Source organism: Anabrus simplex, chromosome 1, assembly GCF_040414725.1.
Source record: "Anabrus simplex isolate iqAnaSimp1 chromosome 1, ASM4041472v1, whole genome shotgun sequence".
Lineage (NCBI taxonomy): Eukaryota > Metazoa > Arthropoda > Insecta > Orthoptera > Tettigoniidae > Anabrus > Anabrus simplex.
This window is the reverse complement of record NC_090265.1, coordinates 940534728-940558371: the sequence shown is the minus strand read 5'-3', so window position 1 is coordinate 940558371 and position 23644 is coordinate 940534728. Positions and strand designations below refer to the sequence as shown.

Below are 23644 nucleotides of genomic sequence, written 5' to 3'. Positions count from 1 at the left end.
AAGCATGTAGCGTATAGTCCCGAATACCATCCGCACTTTTTTTCCCAAAAATATTCGTTCTAAATCTTGGGTGCAGGTCACATTCAAGCCGTTTATTCACGTAAATATTTACTATGTTTACATGGAGTATTGAAATATATTTTAATACGGTTACCATACTCAATATACCACATGCAGTTGGGCATTCAGGTCTTATTGTGTTCTAGAAAACAAGATCGATTTTTTCTCAGTACAGTTTCAGTGGCATGTAAACGCGAAATATAAGGTAATGAAATACGGTAAATCAAAGAATATGGGTAAATATGCGGTAAATATGAAAACTGCTGCTGCGGATGCTCGATCGTCTTTTATTTCACAAGTGTTGCTGGCATGCTAGGTGTGCGAATAGCTGATCTCCCAGGATATCATACTTTGCGAGAGTCGAGACTGTTGGTTACAGAAGTCTACCTCGCTCACATTCGAGTTCCGTATCTGTCCCGTGAAAGTGTTGTCTCACTAGTAAGCGATGGATTCAAAATGGCATCTCTGGTCATTTACTGTGCGTGAGAAACTTACCAAAGTTGTAAGCTAAGCTGAAATATATGGAAATCTTGCCGTTGGCAGAAAGTGCGATATTGATGACGGAAAGTGAAACATGTAAGCAAAGTCCAATACTAAGAACTAAACAGGACAGTGAGCAGGAAGTGTAGGGAAGCAAAAGAACTATGGTTCATGGAGAGATGCAGAGAAATAGAACTTCTCCAAGAGGAACATGACTTGTTTAATCTCCACAAGAAGATCAAGGAACTTGTAGGGAAATATCACAAGCCATGTATAGCTATACTGAGGGATGCCAATGACACCTTTTTGGTAGGAGTCGAAAACAAGTTGAAGTGTTGGAAAGAATATGTTGAAAAACTATTTAGTGATGTATGGCCAGACAAACCTCCTTTTATTGGCGAAGGCAGCAAAACAAGTCCAAATATAACCCAAGAGGAAGTACTGTATGCTATCAAACTCCAGAAGAATGGAAAAGCTGTAGGTCCGAACAAGATACATGCAGAAACTCTCAAACTCATTGCTGAAGGCCATGGCAGAGGACTAGAGCTGCTAACATTATTCAACGTAATATATAAATCTGGTAGAATTCCATCTGACTGGCTAAGATCTAGTTTTGTCACCATACCTAAAAAGGCTAGTGCATCACATTGTGATGATTATCGTATGATCAGCCTTATGTCCCATGTGCTAAAGGTATTTCTGCATATCATCCACACTCGAATCTACCTCAAATGCGAATGCCAAGTTGGACATACTCAGTTTGGCTTTAGGAATGGGCTGGGTACTCGTGAGGCTCTTTTCTCGTTGAATGTTTTGACCCAGAGATGCCTAGATATGAATGTAGATGTGCACGCTTGTTCCATCGACTACCGAAAAGCTTTTGATTGCGTATCTCTTGCAAAACTTGTTGAGATTTTAAAATCTACTGGTGTAGATGTTGGTGATCTTCGTATCATTACCCATCTGTACTGGAATCAACGGAACTACTATTGAGAACATAGCTATACGAAGAGGTGTCCGCCAGGGATGTGTCCTGTCCCCACTCCTTTTCAACATCTACTCTGAAGCTGTGTTCAGAGAGGCTATGGAAGATGTTGATCTAGGTAGCAAGATTAATGGTTATGTCATTATTAACATCTGATTTGCTGATGACACGATTGTGTTAGCCAGCAACTCTAGTGATCTTCAAATCATTATAAACAACATCGTGAGGACCAGTGAAACCTACGGTTTATCCTTGAATATTAACAAGACCAAGCTGATTGTATTCTTGAAAACACCAAAACAGGCCTCCCTTTACATCAACATCATCATCATTCAACAAGTATCTTCCATCAAATATCTTGGAACTCTAGTGAACCAGCATTGTGATTCAAAATGTGAAATCTTATCCAGGATTGGACAAGCAAAAAATATATTCAATACCATGAGAACCTTATTCACCAGCCGAGAACTCAAACTCCATCTCAGAGTTCGAATGCTATGTTGTTATGTCTTTCCTGTCCTTCTGTATGGTTTCGAAGGGTGGACGCGTAGCCCTTTATTGGAGAAGCGGATTGAATATTTTGAAATGTACTTATACAGAAGAATACTCCGAATATCTTGGGTAGATAGAAAAGAAAACAACTGAAGAAGTCCTCAACATCTTGAACGAGAAGAAAGAGCTTCTCATAACCATCAAGGAGCGTAAGCTCAGCTACCTCAGGCACATCATGAGAGGTGAACGATACGAACTTCTCCGACTGATCATTCAAGGGAAGATTGATGGGAAAAGATCTGTGGGAAGACGGAGAAATTCCTGGCTGAAAGACTTGCGGCGGTGGTATGGACATGCGTTGATATAAATCTTCTGTGCTGCCATTTCGCGTGTAATCATAACAATTGGATCGCCAACCTTCAGAGGGAGACTGCATCATAAAAAGAAGAAGAAGAAGATGTAATTGTGATTGGCAGGAGAAGAAGGAAACCTAAAAAAAAAAAAAGGAACGGCGATCGCAGAGCGTTCCGCGGGCAGAGTGCAGTGTTTCTGGAAATTTGAAGAACGACTCCACAAATTTGTGATAGATAAACGTGAGTTACGATATGGTGTTTCTAGTGAAATATGTCAATTGGAAGCACTAGAGATCTCAAAAGAACTCAAAACACAGGGTTTTACTCCAAGCAACGGATTAATCCGAAACTTTTATCAGAGAAAGGGATTGTGCATTCGGAGACATACGTCTATTTCGCAATGTTTCCCTGGGGCATGTGAAGAAATATGAACGGCCTTTCAGTGTCACATTATTCATTTTAGGAAGCAAAATTCTTCTTTGCTGTCTCAAATTGGGAATGCTGACCAGACACCTGTCTATTTTGAAATGGCATTGGAAAATACAGTTGGATACGAAGGGTTCTAAAGTGTAACCATCAGAATAGGTGGTAACGAAAAGCAACGATGCACGGTAATGTTGTGCGTGTTAGCGGATGGAACCAAAAACCCCCTCCATATATGGTTCTGAAAAGGAAAACGCTTCCGAAAGGAAACTTACCGTCTGGTGTTATTGTTAGAACACGAGCCCGGCTGGATGGACAGTTCATTAGTTGAGGGTTGGGTGAAGTGCGTATGGCAGCATCGCCCGGGAGCTTTGTTACAAAAACGAAACCTGCTTGTGTTGGACAGTTGCCGAGGACATACAACTGATGCCGTAAAAGATATGTTGGGGGAAAGGAAAAAACCGATCTTGCGATAATTCCCGGAGGACTCGCTTCTATTCTGCAGTCGTTGGATGTGTGCGTGAACCGGCCTTTCAAAACTGCAATGAAACAGTTGTACACCAAATGGATGTCTGATGGTGATCACGCGTTAACGCCAACCGGACAAGTGAAGAGGCCTGAAGTGGGACTAATATGCAGCTGGATCAAGACCGCATGGGCACACATTCCCAACAATCTAGTGTCCAAAAGCTTTAAGAAATGCAGAATTTCAAATTCAGTGGATGGTAGTGAGGACGACTATTTGTGGAAAAATGCCAGCAACGAAAGTTCCTTTGGTGAGACTTTAGATGGCTACGGTGAATTGTGAATAATCTGAGTATTGGACCGATTTTATTTACGATTTTTGTGATGATTTTATTCATTGTAAGCTGTTTGAATATATATTTGTGGTATATTTGAAGAAAATTAAATAGGTATATATGTTTTTTATTTTTTTCGTATTTTGCTGTCTTAAATTTAGGGTGCGGGTCTTATTCGGTGGCGGGTGGTATTTGGGGTTATACAGTATTATACAGTATTTCTGCCAATGGTGGACATTTCAAACGCCTGCTGCAACAATGTGCACCATTTCCCACAACCAATCTGGTTGAGTGTATCACTCTCTAAAAGGTACACAAATGTTTTGCTGTTGTGTTCACAATTTTTTAAACAGGTAAACTACACCTGAGTTTTACGTAACCTTTATTTTTGTTATCATAAGCCATGGGACTTCCATTTTTTATGTGGAATCTGGCCCATAGAACATATTTCCTTTTGTAAATCCCACATATATTGGCTGGGAATCAAATCCGGACTGCCTTGGTAAGAAGCAAGCAGTGATGCCACTGGGATTTTTTCTATTATAGCCCATCTTATTTCGTTTTTCTTGCGGGGTAAGGGGTTGTAGAAGATTGAGTTTAGTGGCCGGATGCCCTTCTTGATACCAACCATTAGAGGAGAAATTCTGTGTGTTAATATGTTGTTGGTTGTAGTGATTGTCATGTCTTGTGTGCTGCGTACAAGTGTTGAAGACAACAGAAACCCTGTGTCCCCAAGCTGTAGGAATGCACTTGTTAATGTAATAATCCCTGTCCTGGATAGGAATCGAACCCATGGCTTGAGGGATGGAAGGCCATTCAGCTATGCAGCCGGACAGTGTGTTCTCATTATGGTATTATTTTTTAACGGGCTGGCCAACCTGATGTATTCCAGCGAGTTTGCTGCAATCACGTAGAGATTGGTTTGAGTCCCACTGCGAGCCGTCTTGAATATAGTGTTCCATTGTTTTCTGTTTTCACCTTCAGGGTACAAATAATGGATAGGAATCATCATCATCATCATCATCATTATTGTAATAGGCCAAGTTACACTTAATGCCATATTCTTGATTAGTTAGTGAACGTTCATTACGCTTGTTAAGTTTAAAGTGTGAAGTTCTGTACTGATACAAATCTTCGTCGATGCACTAGTGCTAGTCATTCCTTTGGGAAGATGATATGCATGTTATTGTTGTTTATATTGACAGTGCTCATTCGACCTTGAAGATACAACAGCAGGCGGCAACCGGTTTAAACACTTACTTTATATCTCGGCAGCCTCATTAGTAGCTACTGCCACTCACTGCGTTGAAATTCTTGCAATTCCATGAACACGACTTTCCTCAAGAACAGTGCAAGCTTCTGGCCTTAAACTTGCAACATTGTGGTTCTCTCCGCAAGATCTATTACTTATGTTAATTTGGTCGAGCAATTACCTTCCACCCTGTATTTAGTTCTTTAGAATCTGTTCTTATAGGGCTAGATATTATTGTAATGCCTTCTCATTTTGTTTGTCCCCAGGCTTGTCGAGCAATGCGTTATTTTCCTCCAGAAAATAGAGTATTAACTTGTGTTACGTTTACTAAGTGTTTGTATGCTATGATAACACATCACAAGTATATTCCTGATCGCCGTACTGGTTGGAACATGCCACCAGTGAACAGTCCAGACTTCAAAGCTCATAATCTTGGTGTTAAACTGGTGAGTTCTTTTCAGTCATTATTTATACTTACATTTTTATTCTGTTGGTCTCCTCTTATGATCGAATTTTGTAGAGTACCTATCCTAAAGCAATGTATATCACTTAACTTGACACCTAATTTTCTAAGAAGCAATAAAAAGAAACATCGGACTTCACCTCAAACCATCAAAACTCAAAACAAAACAAACAAAATATGGTTAAGAGACGAAATTAAATTCTTGTACAGGAAGAAATATTTTTTGAATCAGAAATTATACGACACTCACCTCGCAGCGACTAAACTACTTTCAAACGCACAATGGACACTATTCTATCAAGAAGTAGAGAACAAATTATTCTACGAACTAGCCAAAAAACAGTCAAATTTGGAGAATAAACTCAACAGGCTAAAAAACTGCCAACTACATAACCAACAAACTAGAAACTCCAATAGTAACACGTTCGATCGTACGCAGTTTCATCCAGCTGTTGTAAATCTATCTAACACGCCCTTAAATGAAAGTGAACACTTAACTTTATCCAAAGGACCGAAACACAACTGGCCAAACTTGAACAGCCTCAACATAGCCGCTACTATGATCACAGAATCAGAGCTAGCCATCAGCAAAATGCCGGAAGACACGCAAAATGAGGTGAGAACCGATGTTAAAAGGAAACTGACTGATATCCTCCACAATTTAACCAACCCCGCAAATAACCTCAATAATAAAGAAAAAATTGCTGAACAAAAGCGCATATACGCCCTCAAGAAGAAAATTAAAGACAACGAACTCATCGTAACCAAAGCTGACAAAGGCAATGCAACAGTTATCATGGATAAAAAAGCATATATTGAAAAAACAAGAAACTTTTTCACAGACAGCTCATTTTCCATAATCAAAAAAGACCCCACCCAAAAAATTCAAAAACTACTTAAACAAACTCTTAAAAACACTTCATTTTTATTTACCGAACAGGAAAAATCCAAACTCATACATATGAACCCAGGACTCCCCACTGCTAAAGCTCTTCCCAAAATTCACAAAACCGGAATTCCCATCCGGCCAATTATCAACTATAGACCGAGCCCCTTATACAGAATATCACAATTCATCCAATGTTTCTTAAGAAAAAATTATCAATTCTTATCCAAAAAGTCTATTAAAAACACATCTGAGCTAGTAGAAAAACTAAACAAGTTCAATTTGCAACCGGATCACTCCATCCACTCTTTCGATATTGTAAACATGTACCCAAGCATACAAGTATCAAAATTAATTCCGATAATTATAAACAATTTAAACAAAAACAGCCACTTAAGCAAACTAGAGATACAAGACTTTATCACAATATTAAAACTTATCATCGACAATAACTTCTTCACTTTTGACAATGTCATATATCAACAAAATGGTTTGGCAATGGGGTCACCGGCCTCAGGTATCTTAGCAGAAATATACCTGGACTTCCTCGAATACACCAAAATTGACAACGAATTCGAAAACATTCTCTTTTGGGCCAGATATGTCGACGATGTCTTTGTAATCATGAATGAGAAATCAATTAACGCACCCACCACCCTCTTAAGACTCAACAATATTGATCCTCATATCAAATTCACACTAGAATCCGAATCAAATCAAAAAATCAACTTTCTAGATTTAACCATCACTAGAAACTCAGATTCTTTCAGTTATAAAATTTTCAGAAAACCCACTCAAACAGCCTCCACCATTCGCCAAGATTCAGTGCACCCCCAGTCCCACAAACGAGCCACATACAACAGCCTAGTTCACCGAGCCTTCAGCATACCTATGTCCAATAAAGATCTAAAAAACGAACTCAACACAATCCGCGGAATCGCAAAATTCAACGGCTTCAGCAATCATTTTATAGAAAGGATAATCAATAAACACAAACATCGCCCAAAAACTACCCTCAAAAAAGAAATAACCAAACCTCTAACATTTTCCACCTTCACGTTCAACAATGATATCTACAAGTTAACCAACATCTTTAAGAAACAAGGCGTTAAAATAGCCTTCAAAACCAACAATAAGAACATGAATGTTTTATACAATACTTCACACATCAACAAGACCAGCTGTTTTTTAAAATCAGGAGTTTATAGGATCAAATGTACCACCTGTAAAAAAACCTACATCGGCCAAACCGGGAGAAACTTCATTATCAGATACCACGAGCACACTAACGCAATAAAATACAACAAGTTTTCAGCCATCGGCCAACACATGCAAGATTATAACCATAATTTCACCAATATTGAACAAGACATGGACATCCTCGTATTAGCAAACAAGGGCCCTTTACTGAACATAATGGAAAATTACTACATACACCTAGACCAATACTTTAATGCCAGTCACAATCTCAATGAAATCTCAGAGAAACCCAACATACTCTTCGATCTATTTATCACTTTCCTCAGAAACAATAATGCAGCCAACCTAAACTCAATCCCAAATTTAATCAAAGGTACTTTTCCAAGACAATTACACTTTCTCCCGCACCCTTCAGCCCCACCTTAAGCCCTCTTCCTAAGCCATATTTCATTTCAATACAAGAACTTACTGATTTCCATGATTATAATTTTTACAACACCCCATTTATACTTTATTCTTTGTTAAAAACCTCTTAGTATGTATATTCCTTGTATTATTAACTATTACCATAACATCTCATTTCACTTGTTATTCTTTAAAATAATATTGTCTTAGGATTTCGCCACAAATGATCTTTGCTCCAATACGGCTGATGATGACCCCTAGATGGGTCGAAACTAGTACCGTATAATTTTGTAATTTTGTGAATATATTGTATTGAAAAGGTGGAAACATTTACGTTATTATTATTATTATTACTTATATATTATTGAAAGTATGTGCTGTGTCCTCAATCAGGATCTGTTTAAGTGTCCATCCAACCATCTTCATTATAGACTGTAATGCCTTTCAGCATTCAATCTGCTCATATCTGTAAATTGACTAAGAGCCTCCACAATCTTTTATTTGCAACTGGATTTGTGGCTTTATAGAGTTCCTCATCTTTTACCTTTAAATTATTTTGTTACCAAATTTTACAAAACCTTCTCGTATCCAGTATGTGACAGAATATACAAGAAGTTTTTAATGAAATTATCTGTAATGACCCTGGAGTTCACAAAAATATTTTATTGGCAGTAGTAAAGCTAATCTTGCCTCCATGGTTGAGTCCATCATTGTTCCGGGTAACCCCTATTCTTCTCAGTGGCAGGGCATGACTTTACCAAAGTGTTGGCACACTAGTTTATACAAGCATTCATAAAACACAATTTATGGATTGGCTATTCATCATCGGCCGATTCTTATGTCTGAGTATATGTTTCGTACCTGTTCCTTTTGTTCATATGTGACGGTGCTATTGATGACTTGCTAGTCCAGACGTGCCAAGTCTCCCGATTTAAGCGGGAGACTCCCGATTTTCCATCGTTCTTCCCAATCGCCGGGACCGATTCCCCGATTTTCAGAGCAGTTTCAGTAATTTTCGTATTATTTTGAACTCCCGTGCTGTAACCTCCTTTGGTTGCATACATTAATACAGAAACACAAAGGAACAAATGATGATGATGATGATAATAATAATAATAATAATAATAATAATAATAATAATGAGCCAGACTAAAAATGTGTAAGACGCAATCAAACAAAATCTAAAACAGACGCACATTTAGCACAAGAAAAAAACAAACAGTAACGATCAGGTTGAGCAACATGACGACTAAGGAACAGAATTGGGAAGCGGTAGGACCATACCCAGGCGGTGAAAAGGTATTGTCAGTGCTGATGAAGCTAAATCAGTGTTGATTCAGTTTGAATAATAAACATCTTAGTACAGAGCCCTTCTACGAGGCAACCTTTTCAAAAACATTTCTGAATAAGGAGCTTGTCCTGAATGAGAGTATGTTAAGAGAACACGGAATTACTAGAGGCAGCCCCGAGGGGGGAATTTACAATTTACATTTACAACCAAAGAAAAAGGAAATTGGAAATTTTACATTTTAACGCAATTTAAGAAAACAAAGGAAAAGGGAACTGCCTCCAAACAAACGTGATGTGACTAGCCGCAAGTGCTAAGTCATGTGAAATTAAATTTGGCGACAGAGAGAAAAGCGGGCAAGCTTCGGCTTTAAAGAGAAATAAACAGAACACTACATTTGAAGATTACTATCCGAAAAATAAAATAGCCAAGTGCTTACCTTATAGGTGGGGAGGGCAATAGACCCATCAACTGGAGGAGAGAACTTCTCCCGTCGGCAGTCAAAATAGTAGGACGGCTTGGATCCGCTTGGCTCTCGCCAATAGTGTAAAATTTAGTAAGAGCTCCTCTGCCGGAAATGTGTGAAATCGTGAAACAACCAATTAGCACCCCGCATTTCTTGCGTTTGCCAGTCGCAAATAGTCTTATTATGCCCAATGAAGGCCAAGAAAAAAAATGCTTACAAAATACCACATATGGCTTTGAGAAGTTGCAACCAGAAAATCCTTGAAGCATCCTACCAGATGTGGCGCCGTGCACCACCGTGTGCCTAACAAGATTTTCATCTTACCTTTAGATGTTCCTAAGACCTAATAAAATTTTTAATAATACCCAAACAATTTTGAAGTAGTGCCGTAACGAAATAATCCTAGATATCTTTACACACAGATGACATTAAAAAAAAAAATATAATAAATAAACACATGAACATACAAGATTCCCCACAGTTCAATCTTCGAAGTCCAGCTAAATATTTTACAATCACTACATCCTCCCCGCCCTAAAATTCGAGCATAGCTCGATAAAAATTATTTTATTACAGTTTATTAGCAGTCCAGTTTCTGCATTGGGTTTCAAAAAATTAAAATTCCATTTTTGGTGTCAACAGAAAACTGCAATAAAATACAGCACTGTGAAAAAGATATCAAATTTTCAAAAAATCAGATTGTCACTATTATGTCCACTGAAAATAAAATACAGCACTGTGGAAAACAATAACAAAGGTATCTTCTGCATTAGATTTTCAGTTCGTACTTTATTTACATGGTAGGATTTGCTGCTGACCACTGGTTAGTACTGACCATATGACTGACGACTCGGCCGATGTCACCACCCTCCACATTAATTCAGTTCAAACTGGGTTCACAAGCAAGTAGTCATGCGGTTCATCCATACTTTGAACCAACGAAATAGCGAAATCGTGCAGTCTAGCATGACTGGCGTCAACAAGACATCTGGTTGCGGCGTTGGATGACATGTCCAAAACATATGATGATGTGCCCCACCAATAGGCACGTCAAGTATTGTCTGGTAAATATGCAACTGTCGTTATCTGGACAACTAGTATTGGACGATAGTCACCAAAATATAGAAGGTGCCCCTCAGTTAGGCACATGAGGTTGTCAGGTAGGAAATGGTTATCATCCCCTGGACATCTGGTATTGGACGAAAAGCACCAAAACGTAGAAGGTGCCCCTCAACTAGGCACATCAGGTTGTCAGGTAGGAAATGGTTGTCGTCACCTGGACATCTGGCCACTGGGTTCTAGTATAGAACGGCAGAGCCCAAGACATAACGTACCTCTCCTCTAGATAGGACAGGAAGAAACAGGGATTGCAGCCTCCTCCGGCCACTGCAACATAAATTCATATGCAGCAGACGGGGAATTCCAAAAGCTCAGTCCACCCTGGTGGACAGGAGCTTCGAGGCACCTAACTAGTGTCTCCACGACCTGCATTGGAAGATCCCCCCCACAAACTTGGGACTACATTAGCCCCCCCCTCCCCTGAGGCAAGCACTATAATAATTTCAAATAAAGAAAATAAAAAAAAGTGAAAAACTAAAGAAAATTCTACCGGAGTTTACCCTGACACTACAGTGACTCTATATGTACTGTGTGGCCAAGAGTACTTCATTCTGATTGGCTCCGCCATGTTTTAGCAAAATGTCCCGTCAACTGATTTAAACGTATCTATTCAGCACAGCGTAAGATCACTCATTATGCAATTTCAGCGAAGTACAGGCTACCTGTTTTAACCTTAATACACCGAAAATATGTTCTTATTAAACACGGAAGATTATTTAGTATTATTAGTTAAGAAATGTGTGTGAATTTACGTATTTCTGAGGTCTGAGTTTTGAAGAAAATTACGCCACGCTGTTATGCGTATGGTTGTAGAAACAATTCAGGAAAGGTTTTTAAAATTAAATTAGGCAATTGATTGTTTTCAGCATGTTATAAGACGCTCCCAACACCGAGTAGAGTTGTTTCATGCGTTATAATGGTAACAATAACAACAAAATGGGTTAGTAATTTTATAGAGGCCAAGACAGTAAATGTCAGATTTCTCCATTAATATTCGCCGCATCGAAAACCTGTACATAAGGAAAGTTGTTTAGAATATAATTTCCGACATTTTACGTTTTGTGCGATTTTACTGTGTAAGGTAAATAACAGAGATGTTCACGATTATATTATTTTTTACAAATTTTCAAGTATCCCAGAAAATATCTGTTTTATCTGAAACCTGTACTTAACAAAACTCACAGGAAATGTCACTTCCGATCATATACTGTAAGTCTCATTCATTTTCACCGTATGAGGTATTATGATTGATATATTCTCGAATTCAAACTTTTATGGCTATTCATCTATTAAAGGACATGGTTATAAGTGCCGCCTAGCATCCAGTTGAGTTTTCCCGTACATTATAATGATAAAAATAATAGTCCGACTCCGTAGTTGAATGGTCAGTGTACTGCCCTTCGGTTCAGAGTGTCCCGGGTTCGATTCCCGGCCGGGTGGGGTATTTTAATATGTCGGGCTTGGGGACTGGGTGTTAGCGTTTGTCCCAACACTCTCCTCTTCATACTCAGACAACATACCACACCACAAATCACCACAGAAACACGCAATAGTGATTACATCCCTCTATATATGATTTGCGTCAGTAATACCATCCAGCCGCTAAACAGGACCAAATCCACATGTGTGACGCAGTTCTCATCCACAACCCCTCAGTTGTGGGAAGAACGGTAGAAAAAGAAGAAGGTATTGATAACAGTGCATTAGCAAAACCGATAGTAGCAAATAGAATATTTAAAATACAGCGGATATCTACCAGTACTAACCGAACCGGGGCACAGAAGTAGTCGCACATCACGGAAATCGAACAGCGGGTGGTCGATAATTGAGTCCTGAATACAAGTACACCGGGACCATAACAACTGCTTGTTTTCACCGAGCAACAAGTAGTATTTTCTCAGACGTTAGGCTTGTTGTATAGTGATACTAATATTTAATTCCTCGTTGCAGGGATTGAACCGTAGCCATCATTAAAGGACAACTATACACAAGCCAGGGACCATGGCAGTTGCTTGTTTTCGCCACTAAAGAGTAGCAGGTTTTCGCTATTATTTCTATTAGTACCACGAGTAAAATGGTACAGTATATTATGTTAACTTATATTATGTTAACATAAATATGGAGCTAGGTAATACAATTTTGTCTACCCATCGGTTAACTAGTCATATTATTTTCTTTTCTGTGTGTGTTCAGATTATGTACATACCGATAAGTCATATATAAAAAGTAAATTTCTATGTATAGTTTTATGATACTGCGTTGTGTATTCTTATATGTAAAACTATGTAACCTGATATGTGGTAATGTTATAATTTTCTTAAATTTAAATAAACAGGCGAGTTGGCCGTGCGGATAGGGTCGCGCAGATGTGAGCTTGCATCCGGGAGATAGCGGGTTTGAACCCTACTGTCGGCAGCCTTGAATATGGTTTTCCGTGGTTTCCCATTTTCACACCAGGCAAATGCTGGGGGTGTACCTTAATTAAGGCCACGGCCGCTTCCTTACCATTCCTAGGCCTTTTCTGTCCCATCGTCGCCATAAGACCTATCAGTGTCAGTGCGACGTAAAGCAAATAGAAAAAATTAAATGTAGGCTAAATTTACAGTCATCACATACATCACATACATTATTCAAGACAATGACTATACTATTTTACTATATAGGCCTAGCTACCATCGCAGAATTTCTAACCTCTTCAATAATAGTGACTTGTAGGCCTATACCACGTATAACTCTAAATTTTGAAGTTTTACGGCTGGTAGTCAGGCTCTGAATATAACAAATACTGATAGGCCTATATACATACAGCATAAGCAAAATAAATAACATCTTAAAACGTTGACCTAGTCTATTCTTTATTGAAATAATAAATAATAATAATAATAATATCACTCTCCTTCATCTATCAGCTGATTGAGTACTTGGCAAAAACATGCCGGCTGGACTGGCCTTGGCCACACTGTACATATAGAGTCACTGTACCTGACACCAGAAAATAACTACATTAAATTATTGTGTACATACAGTAAAACCTTGTTAATTCGAAGTCGTTGGGGCGCAAAAATCGGACTTCGAATTATGTGATTTCGAATTAACCGCCAACACGTTCTTCGGAAATGCCAACCCTTGCGGCCTAACAGTATATTCTAAGACCCATTACTGCAGGCATTTAACCTTGATTCACTGTTTAAAGCTCTCAAATATAATGGAAAAAACTATTTCCAAATGTATACAACAAGGTGCATTTACAGTATTCAAATAATGCACTTGGATAACTTGCCGGCAAACATAACCTCACGCAATAAAATCAAAAGAAAGAAAACATAATTCAAAGACGAGGAGAAATCTATACTGGCTCCCCTGTGCAAGTGCTTTATTAATTGGATTACTGTACTGTATGCATTTTCGATGCCTTGTGCTTGCACGAAATGTACCCGATGTCCTTAAAACATCGCGACTTATCGAACTTTCCTATGATGAGGGGAGAAAGTCTCTCGCTTCCGTCAAATACAGCTTCCGTCGACATTACAACAACAGTACAGTGACTATCCTTGTACGATTTCCCGCCATGGCATTTCTAAGACCCATTAATGTATGCAATCACCTTGATTCTCAGTTTAAACTTTTCAAATGCCATGGCAAACACTATTTCAAAAATTTATCCAACAAGGTGCATTTACATTATTCGGATAATGCTCTTGTATAAAACAATGACAAACATAACCTCACGCAATGAAAGGAAGAAAACACGATTCAAAGACGAGGAAAACTTATGCTGGCTCCCCTGTGCAAATGCTTTATATTTTGGATTAGGCCTACTGTACTGTCTGCATTTTTAGATGCCTTGTACTGGCATGGAAAGTGCCCGACGCTCTTCAACATCGTGGCTTTTAGAACTTTCCTATGACAGGGAAAGGAAGTCTCTCGCTTCCGTGTGCACTGTGCACTGCATAGCAACAAAGTACATTTGCCGGCTGGCAATTCTCTCCTTTAAAACCATAAGTCCATTTGGCCTGAGCATTTTAAAAAATAAAACAAACGAACAATGTAGTTTCATTGGCATTGACACTATTTGTGTGTACGAATAGTTTATAGGCTATAAGCCACGCTTTTTCGCCAACTGTCTGCATCGCCAAAGTTCGCGGATTCTACCTCTCCGCACACTGCTTGCTACGTGATATTGTGAATTATGGCGTTCCTAAAAACTCCGAATACAAAATAATTACGATTCCGCTCGAACATAGCAGATATGAAGCACACTGTAGACACGCCCAAATAGGAGAAAGTGCGCAAAGTTACCCCTTCATGTTCCGGAAGACGTGTTCTTTCATGACGCGGAGAAATTTTTAATTTAAATTACTCTGTAAAATAGTATATTTTTTTTCAAAATGTAAAGGCAGTTTCGAATTAAAAGTCTGAATTTCGGTAACGGGACTGACATTGTTCTTCGAATTACGAATTATGCGTATTTCGAATTAAACGATTTAAATAACATGCAAAACCATGCCTCATGCTTCCGGGAACGAGAGCTGCTTCGAATTAGGTGAGATTTTGAATTAACCAATTTTGAATTATCGAGGTTCTACTGTACTTAGTCGCCCCACATGAAGGGAAAAAGACAATTAAAAGGAAAAGTTCAGGAAGTTGCAAGGGATCACAAAACAGGGAAATAACTAATTACGTTAGCTTGCAACCTTGCTACAATATTCAATTAAATGAGGTTAGAAGTCACTATTCATATACCGTGTCGTACTCATTGATAAGATCTTAACACAGATAATACATTGCGTATCACGCCAGTCAAATTGAGATGCAATTAAGCCAGGAATACAGAATTTAAGATCACATTAAATTTACCAACAGAAACTCCAAAATGAAAAACGAAAGCAATGGAAGAGTGCGCATACAGAAATCCAACTCACTGATATAAGCAATAAAAAGGCACAAGTAACACCTTCACACCAGAGATTATCAGATAACAGGACGACACAAGGCTACCGAGCCCATCTGTCCTTAAACACACGACACAAGAACGCTCACGAAACACAAGTGCAGTGACCCCTGAATCAGCATTACCAACCAATGGTAAAAGGCAAAAACGACCTCAACACTGACTCCATCACACGACAATGAGACTCTTAGGGCCAATATCGTACTCCCAGGAGAGGAATAGCCTCTCAGCACCTTAAGCCCTAAGTCTCAGTACACACAAGTGCCTTCCCAAGGCACCCAAGACAAACACACATGACATTTACAATATTTACAAAAGTGGAAGAACAGATACAGCAGGGTTACCCAATTTTGAAAACTTACTCAGCCCACGAGATCCCATACTCTGGCAAACTGAGTAAATAAATTTAGAAGACACAAAACCAGAAATGAACAAAAATTTAACACTGAGCAAATCGAACAAAACAAGAATAAAACAGGAAAATTAATTGAAGAATTCTTCCTACAAAATATTACTACAAAGTTTTGGTGATGAAATTAAAATAACCGAAACAAAATCTTAGTGACCCGCAAACCAACTATGAATTTAACCGAAATTAATTGCTCAGCATAATGACACCGAAATGAACATTTGAAGAAAATCTTCCTAGTAATAATTTACAATACCAAGGGACATCATTTTCCATCTAGTCACCTAATACCAAGAAAAAGATTACGAGGAATCTCATACCAGATGCACCAGTTTTCAAACATGTCATGAGCACAAGTGCAGGTCTGTAACCCGTCGAAATTTGCAAAAATGGCCTCAGCGGATGCTGGACTATTAATATGGTGAGCATGTTTCACCTTACAAGACTATCTCAGCTCTCGTAGTACCCTCCCTAGCAAGTATAGGAATACACGGGTAAATGACAATAATGTGACAAACAAACAAGACACCTTACACGATGGAAACGCTCAATACACAAACTAGGGAATTTTCACTCAGATTAAGAGATCCCATACTCTCTAATCTGATTGTCAAATTTAGTAACTGGCTGGGAATCATCCCAAATAGTCCCATACCTACTCGGAAACGAACCCACATACAGCAAAAGACCAAACACAGCACCGCATGACCGCAAATTTAAATACGTACCGAGCTAAAATAGGATATCAAAAATAATTTTAGAATATCACACACGTAGAATAGTAACAAATAAAACACAACCGGTGACAAGAAACAAAACTTTAAAAAATAATTTGCCGAAACACAAGATTTACAAACCGAAAAACACTCGAAGAAATAGACGAAAATTTACGAACATTAACCTCAAAATTATTGCCGCAATTTATCAAAACAGATGTTTCAGAAAACCTAATGAGCCTCCATGCTAAAACTTGACCTGAACACGATGATCAGTATATAACACACAATACTACAATTTACGTCATCTGGAAGAAGAACAAGATCACGACACGAGTAACTTTTACGGGGTAGGGTGTGCACAACTCGCAGTGGGTCAAATGCTCAGCTGTTTTCAACAGACACTTCAGCTGTTCGAGAGATAAACGTGAATTCAGGTAAGTAAGTACAGTACTTATCAGAATATTAAACGATTGCTTTTAGGTTATAATCACCATCAATTTCCCTTCTTCAGCAACCACGCTGTGCTACCATTATGTAACCTCCTTCGGTTGCATACATCAATACAGAAACACAAATGAACAAATAATAATAATAATAATAATAATAATAATAATAAAAATAAAATTATAATAGTAATGAGCCAGACTAAAAATGTTTAAGATGCGATCAAACAAAATGTAAAACAGACGCACATTTAACGCAAGAGAAAAACAATCTGTAACGATCAGGTTGAGCAACATGACGACTAAGGAACAGAATTGGGAAGTGGTAGGACCATACCCAGGGGGTGAAAAGGTATTGTCAGTGCTGATGAAGCTAAATCAGTGGTGATTCAATTTGAATAATAAACATCTTAGTACAGAGCCCTTCTAGGAGGCAACCTTTTCAAAAACACTTCTGAATAAGGAGCTTGTCCTAAATGAGAGTATGCTAAGTGGACATGGATTTACTAGAGGCAGCCCTGAGGGGGAAATTTACGATTTACATTTACAACCAAAGAAAATGGAAATTGAAAATTTTACGTTTTAACGCAATTTAAGAAAAGAAAGGAAAAAAGGAGCTGCCTCTAAACAAACGTGATGTGACTAGCCACAAGTGCTAAGTCATGTGAAATTAAATTTGGCGACAGAGAGAAAAGCGGGTATGCTCCGGCTTTAAAGAGAAATAAAACAGAACACTACATTTGAAGATTACTACCCAAGAAATAAAATAGCCAAGTGCTTACCTTATGGGGGGGGGCAATAGACTCATCACCTGGAGGAGAGAAATTCTCCCGTCGCCAGTCAAAATAGTAAGATGGCTCTCGCCAAGAGCTCCTCTTGGAAAATTCTAAATTCCCATGGAGGGAATTAAATATTTTTCACCATAAAGCATGTCAAAAATGTCAAAAACAAGCGTCACAGCGTCAGTGGGTAGGGTCTGACACATCCCACTCTGAGTCTGGTGTCAGACCTCCTTTTCAATTATTTAATTTTTAACATCAATAATTTCAATACGGAACAATGAAGTTTTTATCTTTAAATGCTGCAATTCACTCATGAAGCATGGCACAAATTTATTCACTGTACACGTAACTGTCATTGATGGCCGATGCATGGTGAGCAGCTGTGACTGTGTCACTTCCCACATAACGGGAGTCACTTTCGGTAAAAGATTGTCATTATTACTGTCTGAATCATCTAAAAGGATATCGGCCTTGAATATTGCCTAGCCATTATGATAAAAAGATGACGCAAGCACGTGGAACAACGGAGTAATGAGAATCACAGTGCTAAAAAGAGAGATGTTCCACCTATTCAATACAATGATAAACTGTTGCACAAATTAATGTCACAACATGTTTATGCAAATGCAATCTCTAGTCATTATGAACACATTTGCATAAACTTTCATCCATACTTTGGATTTTTCTAGTCATTGTAAAATAAAAATAATTTAGTTGCTTCCTTGTTCACAAATTCTGGCTTTTAATTAATGTACATATTGTAAACTATGTAAATATCACCTAAAGCACAACTTTTGTAAAAAAAAAATTATTTATTTTTATTTTTAGCAAAAAACCATTGTATTTAGTATTAAGTTCCAATGTTTAATAGATTTAAGACTTACGTTGAGATTAGTATTAGGCTGAAGATGCCCAAAATTAGGGCAAAACATGTTCCTAACTAGTGTTTATAATTCATGTAGGATTTAATCACTACAAAATACAATTTTATTGAATAGGTGGACACAGTAATTTTATTCTTGAAAGAATTTTACTTATTGTATCTTCAATACGGAGCAAAATGAGATTAGTTACTTATAACCTCTCGAGCCGATAGATCGGCGCGCTGAGTGCGAAAGGAATAGGAAGTGGAAGTCGCAAGCGACTAACCTAACCTTGGAAGTAACACACCATAGACTTCTACCCAGGGCAGGACCTGCATAAGTGCTCGTGTTGTATGTCTTAACCCTTATGCTTTCAAGGTAACGATCTATCGGTACCCACGGTTCCTGTGAAAACTGACATGGTAATGATCCATAGTTACTGGCCTTTGTTGTTATTATTTTGTTATTTTCATGCCAGATAGCATTATGCACGGGATAAGAAGAGCACAGTTTTAACTCACGTTATACACTGCAGGAACTTCCGACTATCCGTATTTATTGATATTCTTTGAGTTTAAAACATGTGCTCACTGGAGTTCAGTGTCTTCTTTATGTCAGTTGGAGGCAAACATGCGAGCATTTCTCTCTGTTTTTGTCGATGATTCTGATTATATAGTGAAACCAAGCAGTATCATATGCATTATATTTAATTTATTTGCTAGTTCATTAATTAAAAGCTTTTCTTAGGTAATTAGGTGCATATAGTAAGCGAAGTATTAAATATAGCCTAAATTTATTACAGAACTATTTAAAATAGTTTTACTTGAGTCTGCCTTGTCAATACACCTTATGATAGAAAACTATTTATTTTGCCATCCAGAATGGATGTTTTTCCCGAAACATGTATGGCAAAACAAGGTGTCATTATAAGGTGTATTGACAAGACGGACTCAAGTAAAACTATTTTAAATAGTTCTGTAATAAATTTGGACAAGTCAACACAAGATCAAACAACCATTTTTACCTACTTAGGTTAGGGCTAGTTATTTATCACATGTGACATGGTGAAGAGAGTTCATTTAGCTGACAATATCACTGAATATCTTGGCAATTATTAAAGTGATGTTACTTTGTCTGAATTAGAAAGTGTAGATAACGATGATAATAATCCAGCACGTCCAGTAAGAAATGTGTATTTTATATAAAATGGCAGACTTTTTTCAATGATACATCACTTTATACAATTTAATCTATACTTGGATCTAATGGTCATAGAATCTTGATATTTATCATGCTAGTACACAATAAAATAACCTTTCTACCAATATCAGTCACAAATTTCTGCATTGAAAACCATTTCTCAGAATTATTTCATCATTGTCATCAATCATCATTATCATCATCAATGTCCCACTCCAGTCGCCCGACTCTCCACTATAAATTTCAAAATCTGAAACTTAATTTCTGCATTTGTTATATTTTTTAATTGAACCCTTCTGGTTTAGGAACATGACTTACATGCAGTGATAATAAGTGGTATATACTCTATAAGTTTACAAACATTCATGTTGATATCTTTATTGGTATGCCTTCCATGTAATTTTAAAAGAAATGTGTGCATAGTGGGGTAAATAGGGCTGACAGTTTTCACACATTCATCAGCTGAGAGCTTGAAAGTCAAAGGGTTAATATTTGTTTTCTCCAAAATGTCAGGAAAGAAATATGGTGCAATGTTTTAAAGTGCTGGTTGGCAGCGTTTTGCCCCTGTGTGTTAAGTTGGGCTCATCAGTTGGTAATTACTGCACGCACCAAGATGCATGGCTAATACATACTGTGGAGGCCACTGCGTAGGCTGTTTGGAGCCACCGGCAGTGCCAATGCACTATGAGAGACTTTGTCTCATTACCAAAAATTGATGCCTGCCTGGTCATCAGATGATAGAGATATTGATTCCCATAGGGAACCTGAAATATTTTTTCCGAATGTGTAAATTTATAATACCAATATCAGTGGTTCGTATTGGACACTATAAATTTTCCAGCTAACTCATTCCTGGTTACCAACGTTTTGCCCCAGTGTGCTAAGTTGGGCTCATCAGTTGGTAAATAGCACACCTACCAAGACGCATGGCCTCCACGGTATGCAATAGCCATGTGTCTTGGTGGGTATGCTATTTACCAACTGATGAGCCCAACTTAGCACACTGGGGTGAAACGCTGGCAACCAGGAATGAGTTAGCTGGAAAATTTATAATGTCCAATAACAGACCATTTATATTGGTATTAAAACGTTTCCTGATTCAGAAATCGCTAAACGATATGGGTGTGCTAGAAAGAAGACAGCGGCTATCATTACAGAAATGAGCATGGAAAAAAAGTGAAAATTGTATCACATTTGTAGGTGAATGCATTTTCTGTTGGTACTGATGGTAGCAATAAAAGCGACTTGAAAATATATCCTATTGTTGTAACTTTTTTAGGCCTGAAGTCAATGAAATTCAACTTGTCTACTCTATCGGCCTAGTTTAGAAGGGGGATGCTACTGGAGCTAACATTGCCAATATTTAGCTCTGAACTTTTCAGAAATTCCGCATTCCATTAACTCTCCAGCTCTTGGTGCTGATAGTGCTTCAGTAATGGTAGGATTAAAGGATGTTGTGGCTGGATGTTTGAAGTGGGAAAATAGTAACATAATCATCGTAGGCTGCTCTTGTCACCTAATTAATCTTGCTACCAAGAAATGTGCAGCGTGCTTGCCCGTAAATGTAGATGAAAGTATAATTGATATATTTTATTATCTGGAAAGGAGTGCAAAGAGGAAAGAAAAGTTCAGAGAATTTTAGACTTTACACAACACAGAGATCAGGAAAATTCTGAAGCATATGCCTACTCGATGGTTATCACTAAGAAGGTGTTTAGATAGGATTTTGCTGGAGTGGGACCCTTTGGTTGCTTTATTCAGGAGAAAAATTGTGAGTAAGGATTCTCAGATGGAACTTTGAAGACTTAACACAATTCCTAAGCACAGTGTAAGTGCAGATGTGTCTTGTTTGTCTGAAATGGTGGAAGCATTGTCATAACATTTCATCACACTCCTCAGTTAAAAGGAAAACCCGGTCATCAGTTTCACTAAAAAAAAAGTGAAGAGCCATGCAGTGTCACGTGATGAACAACTATTTATGTTACGTTCATCAAATTTACATAAATCTTTTTGCCTTTGTCTCTCAAGTTTTATGGATATCTTTGAGAATCCAAGCGTAGCTCTTCAGTCAAGTATGCCACACATCGACTTATTGAGGTCAGTTTGAGAGGAACTATTGAAGAACGTGATGGCAAGGTTTGTGAAACCACACATTATTAAAAGCTCCTCCTCTCTCCTTGATGTTGATTATTATACTCCAGCAAATCAAAAGGATGATTGTGATCTGATGATAGGGAACTCTGCGTTTGTCTTAGTGAACACTTTGAAGTCTGAGGTAAAGTGCATATTCTTTAAGTCTGTTAGAAAGTGTTTCTCTTCATCATGTGACTACATGGTACACAAATTTCCATTCAAAGATGTTTTAATTAATGCAGAAGTTGCAAATAATTCTGCTATAAGTAGTGTATCATTTTGTAGCCTTAGATTTTTCATTAACAAGTTTCCGAACATCTGACCAGTGAAACGGAACATTTAGATAAAGAAACTGATATTCCCCACTCCCATTCCTGTAACCTTCAGCTCGAAGAAACAGACCTGGCAAAAGGAAGAAGTCATGTTCTTGGGCATTGGTAGTTCACATGAAATCAGCTGATAGTGTCCTTAAATATGACAGAATGACATCTCTAAGGTGATGTTTTTATTTTATCATTTCTAAATAGCAATGCAGAATATGAAAGGATTTTTAGCAGTCACAAAGACGGAAACCCAGTTACTTTGGAGAAACCTTTAACCTTAAAATCAGTTCAACAAGGCAAGTGCAATAATAATAATAATAATAATAATAATAATAATAATAATAATAATAATAATAATAATAATGTTATTTGCTTTACGTCCCACTAACTGCATTTTCAAGGTTTTTGGAGGCGCCGAGGTGCCGGAATTTAGTCCTTTACGTGCCAGTAAATGTACCAACCCGAGGCTGACGTATTTGAGCACCTTCAAATACCACCGTACTGAGCCAGGATCGAACCTGTCAAGTTGGGGTCATAAGGCTGTCTGAGCCACTCAGCCTGGCATTTACTTTTGAAAGTTGGCATGTCTGCTAATCTAATTATTGTATAGAACATGCTTGTACACAAGTTGCACTTGATAGAAGGTGGAGGGTGTAGATGAATTTGACAAAATTTCCATGTTTCACTAGCCACTATTCCTTCTCTTTTGAATACTTCTTCATATTGTAGAACGCCAGCTGAGGCATTTGTGCACCAGTAAGTGTGGTCTTCTCCTTGAGCATGCCAGTTTCTTGGATTTATGCTTTACGTTATCATGGTCTTCTTGAGCATATATTTGTAGTACTTCAGATGACCACCACAAGGCCTCTTGCCATTGGTAAGTTCACTGCAAGACTTGTCGAAGGAGTCAGTTGTCATTCATATGTTGGATTTGACCAGGCCATCTGAGCTGGTGGTAGATGATGGAGGCTTCTATGCTATTCATCTGTGCTCTTTCAAGAACTGACATACTAGTTTCATAATCCTCCAGTCTGATGTTCATAATGGTTCATATCTTTTGCTGGTGAAAGCAATTCCAGTTTTTTGATGTCATGGTGGTAAGAAGGTCCAGGTTTCACATCCATACAATAATGTTAAACCACAACAGTT

At 38.1% G+C, this 23644-nt stretch overlaps 1 protein-coding gene across 1 annotated transcript in view; it reads left to right on the top strand.

Moving 5' to 3' along the window:
* ecd (ecdysoneless) overlaps window positions 1-23644 on the top strand; it is a 197796-nt gene that overhangs the window by 79109 nt on the left and 95043 nt on the right. The window contains exon 6 of the mRNA XM_067136676.2: window positions 5112-5291. Coding sequence (XP_066992777.2) covers window positions 5112-5291 — 180 coding nt within the window. The remainder of the gene's footprint in view (window positions 1-5111; window positions 5292-23644) is intronic.